Source organism: Benincasa hispida, chromosome 7 (genome assembly GCF_009727055.1).
Source record: "Benincasa hispida cultivar B227 chromosome 7, ASM972705v1, whole genome shotgun sequence".
Taxonomy (NCBI): Eukaryota; Viridiplantae; Streptophyta; class Magnoliopsida; order Cucurbitales; family Cucurbitaceae; genus Benincasa; species Benincasa hispida.
In genome coordinates this window covers 14,088,816-14,113,397 of record NC_052355.1, presented here as the reverse complement: position 1 = coordinate 14,113,397, position 24,582 = coordinate 14,088,816, and the positions used below count along the sequence as shown (strand labels likewise).

Here is a 24,582-nt window from a genome sequence, read left to right as displayed (position 1 = left end):
TAGCCATGGATTTGTTAGTTTATTAGATTTAGGAATCTATAAATGCAATTTATATGTTCAATAACAACTTTATTGAAACAATCTCAATAACATCTTTATTGTAAATGGAAATATGTTTAAAGTTTACAAACGGCGAGTTTTAGGACTTTTGACCCAACATCCTATTACTTTTATTGTTATTTATTTCTAACAATTTATACTTGAACATAAAAACATGTCTTCTATTAGCATATTAGAAATCTAGGACATCATTTAAGACAACGTTGAAATTGTTGTCAAAACTTCCATTACCACTTATTTCCTCGGCCACAAGGACTCCACTATTTTGTGTAACTCGACCATTATCACGCTCTATAGTGTGAAATCGTACCTCATTAACAATGCATCCATTGTAAGAGCACACCTCAGACGAAGGTCCCATTACAAGTGAAAAGAAATCATCAGATAGATCTTCTCTCTCATGCAATTGTAGAACCTGATAATTCATTATACGTTAAAAATGACCATAAATATTGAATCACCTCTCAACTTCCAATGCTATGTATACTTAAGCTCTAAACCAAATAGGAAATTTGTGCTAATGTCTTATATATAAGTCAGAGGCACTTTGAGCTTCACAATGAATTAACCTCAAGTTTACCTAGAATTTATCATAGAAAGTTATATCAAAGAATTTATCTTAGAAGTTAGAAAATTATAAAATTTGTAACGTACTTGTGATAATCTGTTATTTCTTTACAATTGTGAAGAATGTACCATTGTTTAATATGCTTTTCCTCCCCTGGTATTTTCTGTAAAGTTGACACACCTAATGGTCATACCCTCTGTCCAAACAATTCAAATTCACCAAATATCTCACAATCGAAACTGTTATCATCATTTCGTTCATCTCTATTGAATCTCATCTCAATCCCACTTAGATATCACAAACAAAAGCTTCATTCATTACATTTGCTTCCGCTATAGACCCCTTAGGACGTGCTTTGTTCTATACAAATTGTTTTAATGTTCATAAACTTTTTCCAATAGGATACATCCAACTGTAGCTAACTAGACCCACCACTTCGATTTCATATGGTAGATGAACAGCAAGGTGTACCATTACATTGAAGAAGACAGATGAGAATATTTTCTCCAATTTACAAAGTATGACTATGATGTCTGCTTGTAGCCAGTTCAAATCACTTACACATATTGTTTTTTCACATAAGTCATGAAAGAATGCACACAATTCAACAATAGCAGTGGTCACGTTCTTTGGTAGGTATCTTCGAATACCAATAGGGAGAAGTCTATAAAGCAAAATATGGCAATTGTGTATTTTCAGCCCCGATATTTTTCCATCTTTATCATTCACACGTCGTGATATATTCAACGTGAATCCATCAGAAAATTTCACTGATTTAAAAAACTTACAAAACGCAATTTGTACTATTAGTTAATGTGTATGCTGCATGTGGCTTTTACGAATCTGTTATCAACTTGTATCAAGTGTAAATCCTTTCTTATTTTCAAATCTTATAGATCTAACCGAGCATTTGTTGTATCCTTTGTTTTTTTTTCAATATTTAACAATGTGCCTACCAAGTTGTCGCATATATATTTTTTTCAATATATATTACATACAATTTATTTCGTAAAAATAGTAAACAATAAGGTCGCATATAGTTGAAAAAACTTAGTGGTAACATAATCATAAGTTCGTACACCAATAGTCCATAATTCTTTCATATCTTCAATCAACGACTGCAAGTAAACATCAATTTTCTTTCCAGGAGATTTTGGATCAGGTATAAGCAAAGACATGAAGAAGTTTGTCTCCTTCATGCATTTTCAAGGTGAAAAATTATAAGGGATTATCACCACAGGCCATATACTATATGAAGTACTCATATTCCCAAATGGATTAAATTTATCTGAAGCTAATCCTAAATGAACATTTTGGGTATCTAAAGCAAAATGAGAAAATTTGTGATCAAAATATTTCCACCCCTCTCCATCAGTTAGATGTCTTAACACTTCCTTCGTTTCAACTTGCTTATCTTTATGTCATCTCATGTCAGAAGTGTCTTCTTTCTATGCAAACAATCATTTTAATTTCGGTATCAATGGGAAATAATGTAATACCTTATGTGAGATTTTTTTTAGCCTTATCATCATTAACTTTGTATTGAGACTCATTACAAACGTGCCATTGTTATAATATATGTATGCATTAAGCATATTCATGCATCACCTTTGTATTATAAGTATTATAGTATAAGGGTGTATGAAAACATATATGTTTGGTTCATTACAAGCTATATAAGAGTTATATAAAAGTAATGAATGAACATTACAAGCCATTTAGGTTAATTTATAAAAATTATAAACACCTAATCAGCTTAACAATGCATGTTTTTAGTTATTTCATTTTTTATAAGTGTTATAATTAATGAAATTAAAACTAAAATCAATAAGAAAGACAACGTGCACACAAAATAATCATGATGTTTTAAAAAGATGAATGTAAGATTACAGCTGAAATTTTCCCAAAACGTAAAGTTACGAATTTGCCCTTTAACCTTGAGAGGGGTGGACTGGAAGTGTATCTTTGCATATCGAGAACGGCTACCAGAATGGTGTGGGTGAAAGCATGGGGCATTACGATATCTCATTATGAACTGCTTGAAACTATGGCGAAATACCAAATTCAGACTGGTAGATTAGCGCATCACCTATTCTGTCTCAGGTCCCATTATCTTCTCTCCATGCTACCAAAATCGTGCTTAAGAACAACGCACAAGTTTGCAGGTAATCTGTTTGAGGTAGGTAAATACGTCACTGCAAGCATCTCGAATCGACCCAGGTTGCTTCATAAGGTACGCAATCGATGTCTGTTGAAGACGAAGTTGTTCTTTTGTTATATTTCCAGTTGGCAGTTTTAATTGTTACTTCATCAAACTAGCTAGTTGGTGTGAACATTATGTTTTCTTCGATAGATGGTTGCTTGGCCGCAAATTTTTTTGCATTGTCTAGTACATCATTATGAGCTTTTGGCGAAAGATTTAACTTCTTTGGCCTTCAGATATTTGAGAAAATAATTTATCGCTATTTGAAGGATTCTCTGTTTTTTTCCTCTTCCGGAATGCAATTTGGTGTAGCGTACGTGACTAAAGGAGAAATCTCCAAAGAATCAACTCTAGAATTTTTGTTAGAAAGTTGTAGAAAATACTGAGAGGTAACCGCTCCATTAAAAAAAAAAAAAAAATCCCTAGAGTTGATGTTCTTGGCCTTTCTTGTCTTTTCTTGTATTATTACATTCTTTCTTTCTTTTAAAGTCTTTATTGAGTAGCTTTGTTTCTTTTAAGTTCTTTGGTGGATCATAATCTTTGGTGCTGCAAGTTTGTTAGTTCTATTTGGGAGCGTTTTATTCAAACATTCAGCTTTTCGTTTGCTTGCTAGAGGGATGCTAGTGCTATGATCGGGGAGTTCCTCCTCAATCCACCACGTGGGAGAAGGGTCGTTTTTTGTGGTTTGCTGGGGTTTGTGTGTCTTTTGGGTTTTGTGGGGTGAGTAGAATAACAGGATTTTTAGAAGGGTAAACAAGGACCCTAGTGAAGTTTATTCCCTTATTCCCTTATTCGCTTTCATGTTTCTTTGTAGGCTTCCATTTCAAAGACCTTTTGTAACTATTCTATAGGTATTATTTTGCATAGTTGGAGTCCCTTCCTGTAGAAGGAGTTCTTGTGGGCTGGATTTTTTATATGCCCGTCTATTCTTTCCTTTTTCTCAATAAAAGCCTTGTTTTTATTAAAAAAAAAAAGTTTTAATTTACTAACTAGCTACCTTTACAGCTGCTTTTATCCTAGTTCTACCAAGTTAGCTACTGCCATTTCAATAATTATGGCAGCATATTGTACTTTTCAGGACGATTTAATAATACTAGAGGTTTCTTTCACATGTGTGCATCAAGTGGTATTAGAGTGCCATTCCCAGTTATTTATTCACTCATAAAACAGAATTTCTCAAACATAAACAGCCGTTAGTAGCATTTGTTGTAAAAAAAAAAAAAAATGTTTTCTTGAAGTACCAACAAATCTACCCCTGAAATTTCAACACTGTTGGCTAAATTTCCTACCTCAACTAAGAACTGACTGAGCTCCCTCCACTCCGAAATATCCAGTATTGAATTGACCACATTGCAGGTGGCACCCTCCCTCATTTAGCACACTAGAAAATGAGTTCAAAACAATATGCAATCCTACATGAACAAATTCAAGAACTACTGACCAAACGTATCCAGCCAAGTCTTAGTCCCTGTGCTATTCCTGCCTTTTTAGCTCCTAAAAAAGATGGATCATTTAGGTTGTGTTGATAGTCGCAAAATAAACAAGATCACCATAAAATACCATTTCTCTATGCTTAGACTAAGTGATCCCTTAGACCAATTAGGAGGAGCTTCCATATTTTCCAGAATTGACTTAAAAAGCGGTTATCATCATATTTGTATTAAACCAGGGGGTGAATGGTCAACTACTTTTAAAACTATTGAAAGACTTTTTGAATGGATTGTCATGCCTTTCGGGTTGTGTGATGCACCTAGTAAGTAGTACCTTTATGCGCCTTATAAACCAAGTCTTGTAACCTTGTTTAAATAAATTTCTAGTTGCTTACTTGGATGAAATTCTTATTAACAGTCATTCTCATGATGAGCGTCTCACACTTCTACTCTTTTTTCTTTTTTCTTTTTTTTAGGAAAAGGAAACGAGCTTCTTCATTAAAGACAATGAAATGAGACAATATAATTTGAAAGTACAAATATAATGAAGAGACAAAACTAAAGCTTTAGGATCAGCGAGTGTACCAGGACATCTCAACTAGGTTGACATCCCCTTAACACTCTCATCATTTCCAATACAATCAAGACAAACCAAAACCGAGGTTCCAAGAACAAATAAGAGCCGTTACAAAGCCATTACATGGCCAAAATCAAAGTGGTACAAGAGCTTGAAACTAACACAGGACAACTACAACAAAGTTGATTATTTACATGAAAACAAGTTGATTATCGATCTTAAGAAATGCAGTTTTTAACACCTCAAATTTCTTGGGGTTTTTTAATTAGTAAAGAAGGAATTTCAGTTGACCCTAAGAAAATTGAAGCTATTAAAACTTGGCAAATACCCCAGCATGTAAAAGATATCCAATGTTTCTTGGAATTAGCTTATTATAACAGAGAATTTATTTAAAACTTCGTACTATTGCTGCTTTTTACTTACTGTTTAAACAAGGGTAGTTTCACTTGGGGTGAGGATCAACTATATAGCTTCAATCTTCTTGAAGGACTCCTACATCCAGCCCAGTTTTAGCACTCCTAGACTTTTCTAAACCTTTTGAAATCATGGTGGATTCCTCGGGTATAGGCATTGAAGCAGCACTAAATTTTATGCAATTTTTGGTTCTTCAACCGTGTTTCATAGATGATCAGAAAAAAAAAAAAACTCTGTTTCATAGATAATTATGAGTTGATATCTAACTTTTCTTTGATATATTTAGATTTGGTTTTTTTTTATAGATCTCAGTTATGGCTCATGATGGTTGTATTGAGAATGGAGAATACAACAATCAATCAAATTCAATTCCATCAGATCAAGACGATGATTGCATTGTTTCTATAGCATGTAAAAAATTTCCATCCATCATTTTGGGAAGTTCTCCTCCTGTTGAATTATTTGATGGCTCTTCATGCTATTCAGATATTGCAAGTCTTTTAGCAGCTAAAAGCGGTGAGAACTTCCTTTTGAATTCAACTTGTGAAGAGTTGGTACAAGATAGTCTGGATGGAACCCTGTCTTCTCTGTATTCTGTCCTTCCAGATGTAGGAAATTCTTCAGTAAGTGAAGAATATAATTTAAATGCTGGTTCATCTCTTTTGCCTATGAATATTGAGACTGGAACCATATTGAGTAATTCGGTTGTGGAAGGAGATTCGTCAAAAACGGAGTTAAAATCTCAAAATAATGCAGTATCTAGCAGGTCATTTCTTGACCAACCAGTTGGTTGCATTTCTGGATTAAGTAAGAGGCACCAGCGCCAACTTGATGATAGTGGCTTTCACACAGTGAGTTTTGTTGTTTCTATTCTTTTTATCTTATTTGAAGAACAGCTGAAGCCTCAAATATCGATATATAATCATTTAATTTGTGTAGCATTAATTTTTTTTCCTTCTATTTTCCAGTTAGGGAAATTACTTCATCATTTTCCTCGGACCTATGCCGATTTACGGAATCCACAGGTTAAAATTGACGATGGACAATACTTGATATTTATAGGGAAAGTCTTGTCATCAAGGTGTCAGTCACTTTCTCCCCTCTCTTCTAACCTTTTTCTTTTATTATTTTCCCCTTCATCAAAAAATGCATTTAATTTCTTACTAAAAGCTTTTGGAGTTGGTGGATTGTTGGTTTTGTTTGGTTGGCTTCGGATGCTCGGGAGTTGTTCGTTGATGGTCCCTTTGTTTTGGTTTCATTATTTTGTTAGTTCTCTTTGGTTCTTTGTTTCTTGGTTGTGTTTTTTATTCCTTTTTGTTAGTTTTTGTTTTGTTGTGTTCTTTAAGGTGTTAGCCTTTCCAGTTGGCTTCTGTTTTGGGCTTTTTTGGTTAGTTGGTATTTTTCATCTATCAATGTTAGGATACTTCCTAACAAGAACAAGATCTGAATATATTGAAATATAACTATGAAGAAATACAAGATATACCCAAGTATAAAGGAACTTGAAACCACGCTCTTGAGTGTACTCACCCAAGCTCTAGATCATTCCACAGAAAATAACCTCCTTTCAGTCACCCACCATCCCTCTATTTATAACAAGATGCAGAAACTAACTTTCTATCTAATTACCCTTATACTCCTAAACGTATACTAATTATCTCGGTACCTAACATTACCCTGCTCTTCAAAGAGACCTTGTCCTCAAGGTGTACTTACAACAAACATGATCACAAAGTTGGAAACTATTTTTTATTTAAATTTTTAAATTTTTTTTTTAACATAATCAAAACACAAAATCAGCAGCCTTCTCTTCAACCTTAAAAAATAATTGGAGATTCAGCCTATTAAGCCATCCGACATTCTTGAATCTTCCTCTTTTGTCTTCTCGCCCAATATTTTTGGGCCAGGCCTATAACCAGCATGTTATTTATAACCCCAATCCAACTGTTGGGTCCATATACCTTCTTCCCTAAAAAAATAATGAGGTTCTTCAAGTAAGTCCAACCCATTATCAAGCCCAAAATCATGCTGCCACCTTTTCTCTTCCATGGCCCCACACTCGTTATTCTTCCCTTCCCTTTTCTCAAGTTACATCCTTCTTCCTTAGTTGGCATCATAACAAAATAATGGGCCTTCATAACTTGGTTTAAAATAAGCCCATCCTCAAGTCTATAGTTCATGTAATTAGGGCAGTTGTTGTTTGCCCTTGATTCTTTCCACCCTACCCGCACTTGACACGCCATTAATTCTTTTTGATCACGCAACTTATCGCAACCTTCAACCATTGTCGTCTCTTATTCATCTCTAGTTGCACGCCTTTCTCTGCCATTTCAAGTAACGTCATCTGCAATTAAATTGATCATAGCTCAGTAGTAATTGGCATGACCTTCCATCCTAGAGGTGGGAGATTCGATCCCCCTCCCCCACCATTATTGTACTAAAAAAAAAGTAATGTAATCTGCAACCTCTCTAACCCGTCTATCATTCTCCAATAACTGTTTGTGCATCTCGTCAGACATCTTCGTTGCACAACATCGTGACCTTTCCCTCCCGCCAACGGTCTCCCCTGTTACTTGTTTTCATCTCTGACCACCAACGCCTTGCTTCATTTGCCATATTCAACGTTCCTATCCTCATCAGCCTTTCGTCATCTCTTTCCAATGTAATCAAAAGTGTTTTAGTCTAACGGTTTCTTTGCCATTCCAACCAACGAACCATCGATGTCTTCTCTCCCCATCGCGGCCAACTACCCTTTGCAACTTTGAGCAATAGTATTTTTGTCACTCGCCTGCCAGTGACTTTCAACACCTCTGTCCTTTTCTTCATCAGCCACTTGTCAGTGATGGAAGGTAAATGATTCTGCCACCGTTTCTTTGTCTGCCCATCACCACGTCTTTTTGCCAGCATTTTGTCTTCCCCCATTTGGGTTTTTCTTCTGCCGTCCTCATCGCATCTCCACCCTCAGTAGATTTCCTCTTTGCTCACACTATCTTTTTTCTCCCAATATTTTTCTCTTTCTCCCTTGCTTCTTCGACTTCTCCTTCCTCATTCGGTTTTCCCCTCCGATGGAAGCACCACTGCCTCCACTTTCCTGCACCAAAGAATTTTGCAAGCTCGAGACATCAGCAATCTTTGAACAACGATTGGGCTCGATTTTGATCATAAACTCAACATTGTCATCCTAGTTTTGCTCTTCTCTTCGAGGTTGTTGCAATTGCTCCCATTGAACTTCTCTTCCTTCCATCATTTCGCGCTCACGATCACCCTTAGATTGCAGCGTTACTTCTTGTTCCCCTGAAACCGTGCTAATGCTCCGAGAAAGAGGCAACTCGATTGAAATTATTGCTAACATTTTCCGAAACTCTTTCGCACTCTTCTGTTGCTGATCTGTTAGGATGCACAACTTCTCCATTCTTGGTCAAGCTGATCAATGTAGTTTCGATCTCAGGTATCTTCCTCACGCTCTCTTTGATTCCTTCAATCTCACGATCCAGAGCATCCACCTGCTCTTTGATTTTCTTTTTCATTATACCCGATTTCCCATATTCAATTGCTCTGATATCAATTTGTTAGGATACTTCCTAACACAACAAAATTTTGTTTCCTGTTTTATATATAAAAAAATGTAGTGTCATTTTTATGAAGATAACAACATGTTGAATCCTCTCTTGAGTTATTTGGACAAATAGAAACGGAGAGAGAGTATACCTTGTCTAAGGGCCCTAGAGAATCAAGCTTTTTAGTTCCCTTTTCTCTTAAGTGCTTCTTGGCCTGCTTCCCTGTTTTCTTCTGCCCTTTGGTACTAAGGTGGGGTTGGACAAAGATTGTTCCTCATCAAATTTCAAAATATAAGTCTAATCCAAAATTCTTCGCAGGCAACTCTCCTTCTCCTCCTAGGTTAAATTTCTCGTGCTAACCCATTGATCATGGTGGGGAAGGTGGCCAATAAGTTTCGATGAATTCCATATATTATAAACGTCATACAACTTATTTTAAATTTGTAATATCATATTTTTGTACAAGATGACAGGAAAAGCTGGTAGTATTTCATTGACAAGTAGGTGATGTTTCATTTGAATCTGAATACCTTTGTTTCATAATTAAATTTATTGGGAGACTTGCGAACCTTTTTATTTTTTTTTGAAGTCTGTATGTTTTAACTTTACCTAGTACTCCTCAAATCCTAAATTATTTGGAGTCCTGACTGCCCAAAGGATTCAGAGGAAGATTTAAGGTGCATCCATGAAATATATATTTCTTGCAGGGGAATCAGAGCTAGTTACTCCTTTTCATTTCTTGAGGTGGTTGTGGGCTGTGAAATTGCTGAAAGAGAATCAAATTCTGGTTGTATGACTAATGATAATACTGGTGGAAAGAAGATAATTTATTTGCACTTGAAGAAATTCTTTCGTGGTAGTCGGTTTACTTTCCAGCCTTTTCTAAGAAGTCTTGGAGAGAAGCATAAAGAGGGAGAGATTGTTTGTGTAAGTGGTAAGGTAAATTTCTAGTATCTCTAGTATAGATTTTCTTGTTTGATTTTCATTATGGTTTAAGCATGTAACTTCTCATTGCCCGATAATCTATCAGAAAATAATTGGAAACATACCTTTTTCAGATTTTAGTTCCTCTTTCTAATCATTGAATATTTTACGGCTTATTATATATATCTTTTTGCACTTAAAAACTTTTGCTGCCTCATTATTGTAACTCTCAATTTCGAATTCTGTAAAGCAATTCTATCTTTCTTGTGGACATTTGTTGGTTGTAAATTAGTTAATTAGCTGTAAAATCACCATATCTTTTTTCTTATTATTCTTTCCTTTTATGTATTAAGCCTTTATCCTATATAAGAAGGCTATGTATCTTACCATTTTTCATTGGAATACAAAATATTCTATTCCATTCAAACCTAGAACATGCTGCAAAAGCAGTACTCTCAATTTCCAAATATTGAAGCAACCATATGTATTCTTTCATTTTTCTTGCTGAAAGCGTGATTTCTAAAAAAATGTAAACAACAATAGTAAATTTTCAATAGATTTTTCGGCAGTGTAAAATGCATATAGAAGGTGATTCGTACCAGTCTTTAGCAGCATTCTTTTTGTGGATGGTTTGAAGTTGTTTTTTTTTTTGAAACATAGAACAAGGCTTGAACATGTGATTTTGTTAAGGAGCTAGGAAGCATGAACAATCTTTTTGACAGAGAGCTTGTGTTGGACACGGATCTGTCTAGACATGTGACCAACATTTATTTATTTATTTTTTGTATTTTCTCCCTTGTTTCCTTGAATATTTTTTTGTATCCTCTCATTAATCTATGAAAAGTTTGTTCCAAATGTGCTTGTATCCTACATTTTAAGAAATTGACGTGTCGTCGTGTTAGTACTATGTTCTATCTGTATCCAATGTTTGTGTTCATGCTTCTTAGTTTATGAGTTAGTAGTATCCTTTGTGCTAGACAAAATACCAGTTACCACTGTTGTAAAATTAGCCAGGTCCAAAAATGTAGAAGTTGAAACTACTGCCTTTTGACGGATGATGGTAGTTACTGCACCATGTTGCTCTCTAAGAACTTTATTTTTGTTTTTGTTTTGTTTTTTTTTTTTTTACACTTTATTTAGCACTTCTTATGACAACCTGACATTTTGTTTTCCACTTAGGTAAGGACCATGCAATCTGAAGATCACTATGAGATGAGAGAATATATCATTGACGTTCTTCAAGACAAAAAGGATGTGTCATTTTACGCCAAAGAGAGGCCATATCCTATATACCCTTCTAAAAAGGGATTAAAACCAACATTTCTTAGAGATATTATCACCAGGTTTGTACTGCATTGTCTTCCATTTTGTTCCTTATTATCTTTTTGTGTGTTGTCAAGTAAAGTAGATCTTTCGTGCTATGCTATTGTTGCCTGACTGTCACACAATAATTTGAATGAGCCGAATGTTTCTAGTTTAGTTTTAGTTCTTTCAAAAGTCTTTGGATCCATATTCCTTCACAAATTCCCAAAGCTAGAGCTTGGTATTCAACTTCTGTACTGCTTCTTGCCACGACTGTCTGCTTTTTGCTCCTCCAAGTGACTAAGTTACCCCAAACATAAGAGCAATAACTAGATGTAACTTCAACCATTCTACTTGATGACCTTTTAAACAATAATCCATGACCTGGAGTGCCTTTCAAGTATCTTAAAATCCAATTTACAGTCTCTAGATGATGCTCGTTTGGACTATTCATATATTGGCTAACAATACTAACTGAATATGCAATATCTGGTATGGTATTTGACAGGTAAATTAATTTTCCCACAAGTCTTTGATACATGCCCTTGTCAACTGGAACTATCTCTCCTATTTAGTGTTGTACTAAATTTGGATCGGTTTCAATAGGCTTACACCCAAGATATCCTGTCTCTTTTTTTTTTTTTTTTAACAAGAAACAACCCATTTCATTAAGATAATGAAAGATGTTACAAGTGTATGAAAGGAAACAAACCATAAAGAGCAAAACTATTCAAAACTAAACAAAACAAAACAAAAAGGATCAGTAAATGCACAAGGACATCTCATCTAGGTTGACTCCTCCATTGCTGAGTACAATACTAAGAAGACCTTGCCATTATCAAGGCTTACAACAGAAAGATAATCTGAAAATTGAAATCCACAACTAGGCTGTTACAAGATCAAGAAAGTGAGAAGATGAAGGCATTCCAATTGAGACAGATGTCTTGGATGGAAAAGTCTTTAAAAACTTTGGAGAAAGAGCACCAAGAGGAGGCATTGATAAGAGCGATATCGAATTTAAAGGAGTTAATAGAAGCTTTGTCTTTAAACACTCTTTGATTCCTTTCGAACCAAAGTTCTGATAACAAAGCTTTTTAACTGCATTGATCCAAAGTAATCTTGGCTTCTTCTTCAAATTTGGACCGGTCAAGATATCCTGTCTTCTTTAGTAAGTCTAGAATGTATTTCTGTTGAGAAATGACTTTGCTACTCTTAGATCTTGCCACTTCCATGCCTAGAAAATATTTCAAACTACCTAAATCTTTGATTTCAAATTCTATGGCAAGCATCTTTTTCAAATCCAATATCTCCTTTAGATTATCCCCTGTAATGATAATATCATCTGCATATACAATAAGAACTGCGCCATTTGAAGATTTCACAAACGAAGTATGATCAGCTTGACATTGATAATAACCACTTTTAATTATAACTTTTGTAAAAAATGCTCTCTTCTCTCCCCTCCTCTCTTCCGTTTCTTCGATCATTCTCCGACTAGCTCTTTTTCATTCGTTTTCTCTCTTCATTTTTCCAATATTTTCCTTCACAATCGATTAATCTCCAAACCTTCATTCTAACCTTTCCTTTCCCATCTGACCACCTTCATACTAGCTCCAACTACCCCATTCCCGTTCTTTACACCCATTCAGATTCTAAACTCATGGAGATGAAAAGCTGTAATATTTGTGATCATTTCTTTTGTATGTCGAAAGAGAGCAACGGTTTCTTTGTAGAAGATATGAAAAGAGGGCAAAAAGTACTATTCTCAGTGAATATGGTGGAGTGGCTAGATACTAGCATGAGAAAGTTATTGAATGGTCCAACTTTTGAATTCTTCTTACTTAAGGAAAGAGTTGATCAAAATGTCATCCGCCTTTCAAAGTTCCATGTTAATAAATGTTGGTTTGTGGAGTGTGCGGTTTGGCCTTCAACAGGAGGAAGGAAGAACATTCATATTCCTTATGATGATGGTAAGTCCAGTTGGCAAGAGTTTAATGACATGGTTAGCTTCTGTATCAAGGAATCCTTGGCCCCTCCCTGTGCTTCAGCGCCTGATAAACAGAGTATCAAGACCTCTGTTCTTCTACCCGATAAACAGAGTATGCAACATCAATGGGTTATTAAGAATTCAGAAGTATTCCAAGAAGATTTTAATAATTTATGGGTTGTTTCACGCCTCTGAGTTTGATAATTGGTTAGAAATTAGTAAATCACTTAAACTATGCTTTCAATCAAATGTCATAATCAACTCATTATTTGTAAAAAACGCACTGGTTAAAATGGATTGTGGTCCATTGGATGAACTAATCGAGAATCCTGGCAGGAGTTTGGCTCCTTCCACCTGAAATTTGAAAAATGGGATAAATTCACTCATAGTAGACCATTGTATTCAAAAGGCTACAATGGGTGGTTATCAATTAAAAATCTCCCTCTTGACTACCGGAACAAACAAACATTTGAAGCTATCGGCACTTATTTTGGTGGTGTTATAATTCTATAATTAGGGTTTTCCATTCTTGTAAATATTTTGTGATATTTTTCTTTTCTATGCTTTGTACTCTTGTATATATTCATATCTTTGGTGAATGAATAGAGCATTCTGATTCTTTCTCAAACCTAAGAGTTTTACATGGTATCAGAGCTCTCTAAATAAACTTAGGATTTTTGTGAACTTAGGGTTTGAGAATTTAGAACCCATTTGTGATACGTTTAGGGTTTTGTGGAGAGGTGAGTTTACACTTTTGCTCACAGTCGCGTCTTCGATTCGTTCGCTGTCGTTAGTCGCCGCCGCGGGAAAAAAAAAGGCTGTTTTTTTTTCGACACCGCCCATTCCAAAGAGAAGCCCAGCCGCCGATCTACAAAACCCCAAAGTCCGGTTGCCATCTGACCAGCGCGTGAGGCTCACGCGCCGATTGTTCCAATTCGCTGTCCGTCCACGTGCCGGCGTGTGTAGTGCGTGCGCCGCCGTTTTTCGTCCGTCTTCAGTGGGTTTCCTCAGTGTTGTTGGCTCTTCTTGGTGGTGTGTTTGTTTGGGATATATAGATATACTCATTGCTTGTGTAGACATCTCTTCGGTAAATTAGGGTTTTATTCTTTGCTGTCCGGTGTCTACTTTTTGAGGTAATGGCTGATAAAAAACTAGTAATGTCTGAGATTGTTCCTATGATGTCAAAAGTAACTGAACACGAGTTGAATGGATCCAACTACTATTCATGGAGATCAAATCCAGGAGGTGGTATTTGCTATTATTGTCATAAACCTGGCCATACGAAACGTGAATGCAGAAGATTGTTGAATAAGGGTCAGAGGATGCCATCACCCTCTGCACATGTCGCCTCTACTCCTGATAATCTTGACAAGTCAATTACGATTTCTGCAAGGGAGTTTGCTAAATTTCAGCAGTATCAAGAGTCATTGAGGGCATCATTTTCTACTCCCATTACGACCATCGCAGAGACAGGTAACATTTCTAAATGCCTTCTTTCCTCCACATCAAAATGGGTCATTGACTCTGGCGCTACAAACCATATGTCAGGTAACCCCAGTTTATTCTCTACCCTTTGTACATCTACCTCTTCACCTAATGTCACTATAGCTGATGGAACCCCCACTCCTGTTTTAGGATCAGGAATCGTCCATCTCACTGAATCAATTTCTTTGTCATCAGTTTTAAATTTATCAAATTTCTCGTTTAATTTGATTTCGGTCAGTAAACTCACTCGTGATGTTCATTGTTGTGTCTCCTTTTTTTCCTGGTTATTGCTTATTTCAGGATCTTATGACGAAACAGACTATTGGTAAAGGGTGGGAAGTTGGAGATCTTTACATCTTTGAACCACAAACACCTATGGCCATCACATGCTCTAGCATGTCGTCTCCCTTTGAAGAGCATTGTCGTTTGAGTCATCCGTTTATCTTTGTGTTAAAGAGTCTTTGTCCACAACTTTAACATTTGTCTTCTTTCGATTGTGAGTCATGTCAGTTTGCTAAATTTCATCGTTTGAGTTCGTATCCTCGAGTCAATAAACGAGCTAGTGCTCCTTTTGAATTAGTCCATTTTGATGTTTGGGGTCCCTGTCCTGTTGAGTCCAAAGGAGGGTTTAGGTATTTTGTTACATTTGTCGATGACTATTCTCGTATTACGTGGTTATATTTAATGAAAAGTCGTTCTGAGTTACTTTCTCATTTTCGTAACTTCCATGCCGAAATTCAAACTCAGTTTAGTGGTATTCTTAAAATCCTACGGAGTGATAATGCTAAGAAATATTTCTCTCATACACTTAAGTCTTATTTAGATGCCCATGGCATTCTTCATCAATCTTCTTATGTTGATACTCCATCTCAAAATGGGGTTGCAGAACGAAAGAATCATCATCTCCTTGAGACAGCCAGAGCTTTGATGTTTCAGATGTATGTTCCAAAATCCTTTTAGGTTGATGCTGTTTCCACAACTTGTTTCTTAATAAATCGCATGCCCTCTTCCATTCTTAAGGGTGGGATACCTTTTCGTACTTTATGCCCCAAACAACATTTGTTTCCCATTCAACCCAGAATATTTGATTGTACTTGCTTTGTTCGAGATGTTCGGCCTCAGCATACCAAGCTGGATCCAAAGTCCTTCAAATGTATTTTCCTTGGTTATTCCCGTGTCCAAAAGGGGTATCGGTGTTATTGTCCTAGTCTAAATAAATATTTAGTTTCTCTTGATATCATGTTTTTTGAACATACCCCATTTTTTTTCATCACTGTCTTTCTCTTTGAATAAGAGTTAGGGGGAGCATAAGGAATTAGAGGATGATTTCCTTGTCTACACAGTTATTTCTCCTTCCGATCCTCTTCCTGATTCATCTCTACCTGTGGCTACCTCTACTCTTCCTCCCGTCGTTAAGGTCTATACACGATGACAACCTCCTCCAGTTCCATGCTCTGTACCAGAGTCTTCTTTGTCATTGGATCCAGAAATTGGTGATGATCTTCCTATTGCTCTTCGTAAAGGTAAACGTACTTGTGCTCATCCTATTTCCTCTTTTGTTTCTGATAACCATTTGTCACCTTTCACATGTTCATTCATTGCATCCTTAAGAGTCTGTATCCATCCCGAAAATTGTTCATGAGGCTTTGTCTCATCCTGGTTGGTGTGCCGCAATGGTGGAGGAGATGACTGCCTTAGATGATAATTGTACTTGGGATTTAGTTTCTCTCCCTGCAGGAAAGAAGGCTATCGGTTGCAAATGGGTGTTTGTAGTTAAAGTCAATTCTGATGGTTCTGTTGCTCGATTAAAAGTGCGTCTCGTAGCGAAAGGCTACGCACAAACTTATGGCGTTGACTATGTTGATACTTTTTCTCCTGTAGTCAAAATGGCATTTGTGAGGTTGTTTATTTCATTAACTTCAATCAATAATTGGCCTTTACATCAGTTTGATATTAAAAATGCATTTCTTCATGGTGATTTTCAAGAAGAGGTGTATATGGAGCAACCAAGGGGGAGAATGGAACGGTGTGTCGCCTTCGTAAATCCTTGTATGGATTAAAGCAGAGCCCACGAGCTTGGTTTGGTAAATTTAGTCAGGTGATTGAAAGCTTTGGAATGCGGAAGAGTAGGTCAAATCATTCAGTCTTTTTTAAGAGATCTGAGGGTGGTGTCATCTTGTTAGTAGTATATGTGGATGATATTGTGATTACTGGTGATGATGCTTTAGGTATCCAGTCTCTAAAGACCTTTCTTCATAGTCAATTCCATACAAAAGATTTGGGCATGTTGAAATACTTCTTAGGAATTGAGGTAATAAGAAGCAAGAAAGGAATTCTATTATCACATTCAAGAAGAGGAAAGCTAGTGGCGGTAAGAGTTAGGGCTGTCTCTTATACACATCTAGATGTGTATAAGAGACAGAAATGGGTGTTTGTAGTTAAAGTCAATCCTGATGGTTCTGTTGCTTGGTTAAAAGCGCGCTTCGTAGCGAAAGGCTACGCACAAACTTATGGCGTTGACTATGCTGATACTTTTTCTCCTGTAGCAAAAATGGCTTTTGTGAGGTTGTTTATTTCGTTAGCTTCAATCAATCATTGGCCTTTACATCAACTTGATATTAAAAATACATTTCTTCATGGTGATCTTCAAGAAGAGGTGTATATGGAGCAACTACCAGGGTTTGTTGCTCAGGGGGAGAATGGAACGGTGTGTCGCATTCGTAAATTCTTGTATGGATTAAAGCAGAGCCCACGAGCTTGGTTCTGTCTCTTATACACATCTAGATGTGTATAAGAGACAGGTATTTCACTTTGCTTCTAATCTAGTTTTTCATGAAAGGACTAAACATATTGAAGTTGATTGCCATTTTGTACGTGAGAAAATTCAACAAGGGTTGGTATCTACAGGATATGTGAAGACTGGAGAACAATTAGGAGATATCTTCACGAAAGCATTGGATGGAAGATGTATAGATTATCTATGTAACAAGTTGGGCATGATTAACATATATGCTCCAACTTGAGGGGGAGTGTTATAATTCTATAATTAGGGTTTTCCATTCTTGTAAATATTTTGTGATATTTTCCTTTTCTATGCTTTGTACTCTTGTATATATTCATATCTTTGGTGAATGAATAGAGCATTCTGATTTTTTCTCAAACTTAAGAGTTTTACATGTGGATTGGAAAGTATTGATATTGAAACTTTAAATCTTCTTAATGTCTCAAAGGCCGAAATCTAAGTTAAGGAAAATTTATACGGATTCATCCTTGCAACGTTAGAGATTTCAGATGAAAAGAGGGGCAATATTTTCTTGAACTTTGGTGATATTTCATCAATTAACCCACCCAGCAAGGTAAGAGGAGCTTTATTCACGTTTAATTTTACAAATCCAATTGACATTGTTCGATTAAACCAGGTTATGAAGAATGTGGAAATAGAATGTGATCCATTAAATTCCAAGTTCAAATTTCTCCTTCCATCAAGGTGCAAGCCAAACTATTCCAGAAGGCCAGTCGTCAATGTTGAAAAGAAGTTTGAGTACACATCTCAGATTGAATCGAAGACTAATCGGAAGACTACTTTTGTTCCATAATCCGAAGAATGCATACAAAGAATGAATCCTTAGGAACAGACCAATGTGAACACGATTGAGGAAAAGAAGAAAGAGAAAAAAATGACAAAAAGAGGTGCTGGCCGTTCGAATTCCGAGGCGCCTTTAAGAAAATGTTTCAATTTCCCGCCAAATGAGCCTAATTTTAAAATTTTTTCTTGTAAAAAATCACTCAAAGATGTCCAAAGGTTTCTTCAATTTAATAGAGAAGAAGGATTAGATTCAAACGATGAGACTGAAAAGTTAGGTGGCTACTTATTGAATAACTCCCCAACTCCCTCATTAATAATAACATTAAAATGCCAACTATTAGCCTCCCTTAGAATGACACTTCAAATGTCGAGAGAACAAAGAAGATATCGAACATAAGCTCATCGATAAATAGCTCTCAGAAAGGTGATAACTCTTTAGCTGCTCATGCTTTGATTCACATAAGAAAACCTCACTTATTCAAGCCTCTCAGAAAGCATTTCACTCGGAGAAACACTTCCTTTTGCAACTCCTGGACAGCCATAACAAATTACGATTTGCTTGAAAATAGTTGCATCGAAGTACAAATTCCTGGGATCTTCTCAGTCAGGTTCGTTAATTCTCCTATTAAATCTAGTTCTTTTTCTTATTCAGATTTCAAAATTGCTGGCTTAAGTGTGCCTTTCGTGTGAGGTACCTCAGATTCTCATCAAGATGTTCAAAATAGCCTATATGATTTAGATGGAGATTCTATAGTCAGTGCGAGTAGTGAAGAAATTGAAAAGTCAGCAGTAGAGGAATTTGAAGAGGAGGAAAGGAATATTGATGGTCATTACAGTGATTTGCAACTTTTATTTCACTCAGGAGAAACACAAATGGTACCTCCTTCTTTGAAACAGTAGAGTAGAAAGATATACTGCAAAATCTGATCTCAGTGGTCGACGACTGTGAGCTGATCCTTGGGTAATTTTAGATCAAGAGCTCCAACCTCGCCTTGTCATAGTATGAATATTCTTTCGTAGAATACAAGAGGTTTAGGAGATGTTTCCAAGAGATTGGCATTGGGAAGAAGCTTAAAGAAAATAAATCCAAACTTGGTTTTAATACAAGAAACAAAGAGAAATTCATTTGATGTAGATTTCATTAAGGAGTTATGGATCTCGAAAGATATTGGTTGGGTTTTTATCGAAGCATTTGAAAAATATGAAGGACTACTAAGCATCTGGGATGAAAGTAAAATCTCGGTTATTGAACTGTTGAAAGGATGCGATTCCGTATCTGTTAAATGTTAACGATATGTAAGAAGTCCTGTTGGATTACTAATGTTTACAGACTTACAGATTATAGAGAAATGAAGTATATTTGGCCAGAATTGTATTCTCTCTCGGTTTATTGTGAAGTGTCTTGGTGTATTGGTGGAGACTTCAACATTATTAGAAGAATTCAAGAATGATTTCCTTTGGGGAAAATGACAAGAGGAATGAGGAAATTTAATTGCAAGTTTGCTAGCTCTATTTGGGAGTGTTTTTTCTAGGAGTTTGGCTTTTCGTTTGCTCGGTAGAGGGGAGTATTTATTGCTATGATCGAGGAGTTCCTCTTCAATTCCCCTTAGAGGAGAAGGGTCGTTTTTTGTGGTTTGCGGGAGTGTGTGCAAATGTGTGGATTTTGTGGATGGAGCGAAATAGTAGGACTTTTAGAGGAGTGGATAAAGATCTTAGTGAAGTTTGGTCTATTATTCGCTTTCACATTTCTTTGTGTGCTTCGATTTCGAAGACCTTTTATAATTATTCTATAGGTGTCATTTTGCATAGTTGGACTCCTTTCATGCAGGGGGCTGCTTTTGTGGGCGGGGTATTTTTTGTTGGCCCTTGTTTCTTTTATTATTTCTTAGTGAAAGTAGTTATTTTTATAAAAAAAATGTTAATGAGACATATATTTGCCTTGTAGGACTTTTAGAGGAGTGGATAAAGACCTTAGTGAAGTTTGTTCTCTTGTTCGCTTTCATATTTCTTTGTGGTTTCGGTTTCAAAGACCTCTTGTAATTATTCTATAGGTGTCATTTTGCATAGTTGGACTCCTTTCATATAGGGGGCTGCTTTTGTGGGCGGTGTGTCTTTTGTTGGCCCTTGTTTCTTTTATTATTTCTCAATGAAAGTAGTTATTTTTATAAAAAAATATGTTAACGAGACATATATTTGCCTTGTACCCAAGAATACCGATGCAATCTTTGGGGAGATTTTAGGCTCATTAACCTTACCACTCATCTCTACAAGATTATTGCGACAATCCTGCTTGAAAGACTTAAGAAAATGTTGTCTTCCACTATATCAGAGTATCAATCTGCATTTGTGGTGGCCAATAGAGAAATCATTGGTGCCTCTCTTACGGGAACGAACTTATTGATGATAAACAACGTAGAAAAAAGCTAGGAGGTGTTATCAAAGAAAGTATTCGACAAGGTTAATTGAGAATTCTTAGACCTCATTCTCAACGCTAAGAGATTTGACCATCCATGGAGGAAATGGATTAAAGGGTGCATTTCTTCTACAAAAAATTCTGTCATCATTAATGGGAAACCACGTGGAATAGGGGTGACTTTCAGTTGGTCGACTCCGGTTTTGGGTTATGGAAACAATCAACCAAGTACATGAATGGTTGGTTGGCTTTGTCGGTTTTTGGAGGAACTTTGCCAGTATCTTCTTGTTGTGAAGGAGGTATCAGATATGAGATTTTGAGAAAGAACAACCCAACGAGAATGAAAGAAAAAAGAGGTTTCAGTATTGATTTTGGAGATAGATTACCCATGGTGGCGCTAGATTTTGAAGAGAGAACAAAAAGAGGAGATAATAGGAGGAAGAGAGAAGGAAAAATGAAGAAAAAGGAAAAAGAAACATGGTTTCGTGGGGTTGTGGTGACAGTGCTAATAGATGGGATTCCAGCAAAAAATAAATCAAAGAAGGCAGCGTCGGTGGTACTCCGGCAAGAACAGAAAATTAAAAAGAAGTTTGGAAAAAAAATGAAAAAAGAAGATAAAATGGTGGAGAGTCACGTACCTTGGAGAGAAGAAGAGATTGAAGGATATTTAATAATAAAAAAAAATTATTAATAGGTAACCAGTACCTATTATATAGGGAATGGTTACCTACAAAAACTTTTTGAAAAACCACCATCTTTTGCCAAAACCACCATTGGATTCCAAAAGCCATCCTTGGTTTTCTAAAAGGGCAGAAAAAAGTGTTGCGTGTGGGTTTTAACTTTAATTTTAGCTCAGTTGTTTTCCAAATATGTATATATACATAATTCAGTTGTTCGGACGGTTTGAAATCTTCTTGGGTTTATCGACCGACCCATGCTCGGTCTTTTTATAATGAAAAACCTACCTCCCACCGCTAGTTCCATAAAACCAATCAACTGAAGCTGGTTCGGTCAGTTTTTGTTGGTTGGCTCGGTTTCTCAGTTTGATTTGCTCACCTCCAATGTGGAAAGATCTTTGGCTATAGAGGTCTCTAAACCCTACACAATTCATGGATTTGTATCTTGCAAAAGGGCTACGGAAAGCCAATTATCTAAAATGATCAAAATTTTTCTTTGGGAGCTTTCTCACCAGGCTATTAACACTGTTGATATCCTTCAAAAGCGCATGGCATACATTGCCATTTCACCCACATTGACCCATTTTCATTCATTGCCCCTTTGCATGCAAATTTTGGGACAGAATTTTCTATATACTTAGATGGCGTATGACCATCCATAGAGATTTGAAATCTATCCTTATTCATGTATTCTCAGGCCACCCCTTCGAAGATGCCAAAGCTTGATTTCGACGGTTCTTTGATCTCATTATTTTATGCTATTTCCTGGTGTAAATTGTATAATATCTTTGCTTCATATAGCTACGTTTCCCTTCTTTCTAATTGGGAAAGCCTTTTGTAACCATATATATATTTTTTTAATGGAAACGACTTTCATTTTGAAAAATGAAAGAATACGAGGATATGCAAAAGCAAATAAAAAAAAAGGCCACAAAGGAAACACCCTCTACAGAAAGGGACTCCAGCTACGTAAAATAATGCTTATAGAATAGTTGAAATGAAAGCCCACAAAGAAATATCAAAGCAAACGAGAGGCTGGACCTCACTAGGGTCCTTTTCCACCCCTCTAAAAACTCCACCATTCTACTAATCCCACAAAGCCCATAGATCACACACACCCAGTAAGCCATAAAAGTGACCTTGCTCCCCACGAGGTGGATTGAGGAAGTACTTGATAATAACTCTAGTGTCCTTGTGGCGAGCCTACAAAATACCAAACGTCTAAAAGAATAAGTCTCAAACAAAACTTGCAAACTCACAACGCTAGAGGATATGTTCCAGATCTTCCTCTGCCATTTGTAACCATATACATTTTTTTTCTAATTTTCATACATCAACGAAATTGTTTCTCGTATGAAAAATAATATATATATATATATATAGGATGAAACTAATATTCAAAGCCATAATTCTGCCTCGAACCTTCAAGTCTACATACCAACAACGACCACAAAACCTCTGGTTTCTTCTTTTTCTTCTTGATAAAGTGAATTGTATACAAGAAGGAAATCTGCAATGAGAATGAAATAATAATGGAAGAAAAAAGGAACATGGTTGATAAGTCTCTTCTAATCCGTTTTTGGGTGAGTGAGACTCATATTCTTTGATTGAAGTTCTGATTTCTATTAGAAAAAAATTCCTAATATCATGTTAAACTGTTATTTGTTCTTGTTTTGTAGCTATTAGAAAATTATTGCTGTTCGTATAGAAAAATGCCTGCTTTCAAACAAATTGCCCTTCTGCGTATTTTCTCAATAGGTTATTAGTTTAGAATTTGTTACCTTCCCTATTGTAGATTCATTTCCATACTCTTCTATCTCTCAGGGACAAAAATGCTAGAAACCTTCTAAAGTATTTGAATCCGGTTGTTTGGTTGGTCATTATTTCATAATGAAGTCTATTTATTAAGCCTATTTAATGGTCTTGAAGATTTACTACTGATTAATTGTTTTTGACTTCTTTTTTCATACGCAAATTTGTTTCATATTTCATGCAGAGGCATAGATGCATTGCCTAACAATGTAGATCCCATTCCAGAAGACATAACTCAGGACTTTGGGCTGTTACGTCTTTATGATGTAAGTGCCCTTTTGAATTTAGTTCAGTGGAAAATGGGGATGGTTTGAGAGAAAATACTCAATATTTCGTTCACCTAAGTCATATAGATGTATCAACCATAAACTAGCAACTAAATTCGAATAAAAGAAGAATAAAAGGAACGACAGAATCTTCATGGACAAATTTCTCCTTCAAACTTCTTGTAATCTATTTTTGTAAAGACTCACAGTTGGTTTAAATGTTTTTACTCTTCTTTTACAATTAGTCTTAATGATCTTTTGTAAATCTTCCTAGATGAGGAGAATTCTTTTTGATGCTATAGATAACGTGATTGTGTCTTTGTGAATGTTTCCCTGTCATCCATCACAATAGCTATTCCTCCCTACTCTCCAATTGGTGAGGCTTTTTGTAATTTGTCATATTGGGGGCTCCCCTGTTTTTTAATTTCATACCAACAATGAAATTCGCTGCTTACTCAATTTGGAATTTTGTGTCTTAATTGGAATGCTTTGTTTTGTCGATATATAATTCGATCTTTGAATTGTTGCTATTGCTTTCTTTTTAGTTTCTTTAGATCTATTGTATGAAGCAATAGTCTACTCTCACCCATCACAACGGAAAAAGGAATTGGTGGTTGGCTCTTGTTCTTTAATTTGCAGGGTATTGATACGTTAGAATAAGAATACACCTTTTTATCTATTTGAATCAAAACGATGGTGGATCGATATGATAAGTAATTTGGATAAGTCTAAAATATTTGATACAGCTACCACTTAGTAGGATCTGGGAACATTTGTGTGCCCTGAAGAATATTTTCAAATGTATAATATTTTTGCATCAGCATTGCTTAAAAAAGCTATCATTCTTAATTTCATCTGTTTATTCATCTTTAAATGGCATTCCCCCCTCATTTTGACTTGGGAGAATCTTATAAAGCAGGCATATATTGGGATTCATCAGCCAAAGAGTATAAAGGAAGCTGATTTGGCTCGCAAACGTTTTATGTTTGACGAGTTTTTTTACCTTCAGGTAAAGTTACCATCTTGAATCTACTTCAACAATAGATTTTGTTGATTATTTCCTTTTTTGTAAAATTCTCCAATGTATTTATTATATTATATTTGCTGTATGTTATTTTTCCCTTATTTGTAATGAGGTGTTTCTTCTATTTAAAAAATCCTTTCCTCCTAAGATAGAGAAATAAGAGGAATATTTTTTCCTTAGGAGCAAAAAATGCGTTGAAACCTTAAAAACCCTAATTTCCTGAAAACCTAAAAAACCTTAGCTCTGTGCCATCTCCAGTCCTTTGGAGCCTCAGCGGATATTGCATCTCCATTGGAA

General features: G+C 35.9%; 2 protein-coding genes across 3 annotated transcripts in view; one reads left to right on the top strand and one right to left on the bottom strand.

The window, feature by feature from the left end:
• Positions 1-222: 222 nt before the first annotated feature.
• Positions 223-2,690, bottom strand: LOC120081866. The gene is made up of 2 exons (XM_039037043.1): positions 2,565-2,690; positions 223-475 (listed from the first exon to the last, which is right to left on the bottom strand). The coding sequence occupies exons 1-2, from the start codon at positions 2,655-2,657 to the stop codon at positions 233-235; spliced, it is 336 nt and encodes a 111-aa protein (XP_038892971.1). The 5' UTR covers positions 2,658-2,690; the 3' UTR covers positions 223-232.
• LOC120081864 (ATP-dependent DNA helicase homolog RECG, chloroplastic) overlaps positions 2,578-24,582 on the top strand; it is a 51,653-nt gene continuing 29,648 nt past the window's right edge. Inside the window, exons 1-7 of one of the 2 annotated variants that reach the window (XM_039037039.1) lie at positions 2,578-2,861; positions 5,558-6,103; positions 6,221-6,333; positions 9,517-9,748; positions 10,913-11,076; positions 23,180-23,261; positions 24,178-24,270. In XM_039037039.1, coding sequence (XP_038892967.1) covers positions 2,619-2,861; positions 5,558-6,103; positions 6,221-6,333; positions 9,517-9,748; positions 10,913-11,076; positions 23,180-23,261; positions 24,178-24,270 — 1,473 coding nt within the window. In that variant the 5' untranslated portion in view covers positions 2,578-2,618. The remainder of the gene's footprint in view (positions 2,862-5,557; positions 6,104-6,220; positions 6,334-9,516; positions 9,749-10,912; positions 11,077-23,179; positions 23,262-24,177; positions 24,271-24,582) is intronic. The other variant, XM_039037040.1, reaches the window with a different exon arrangement.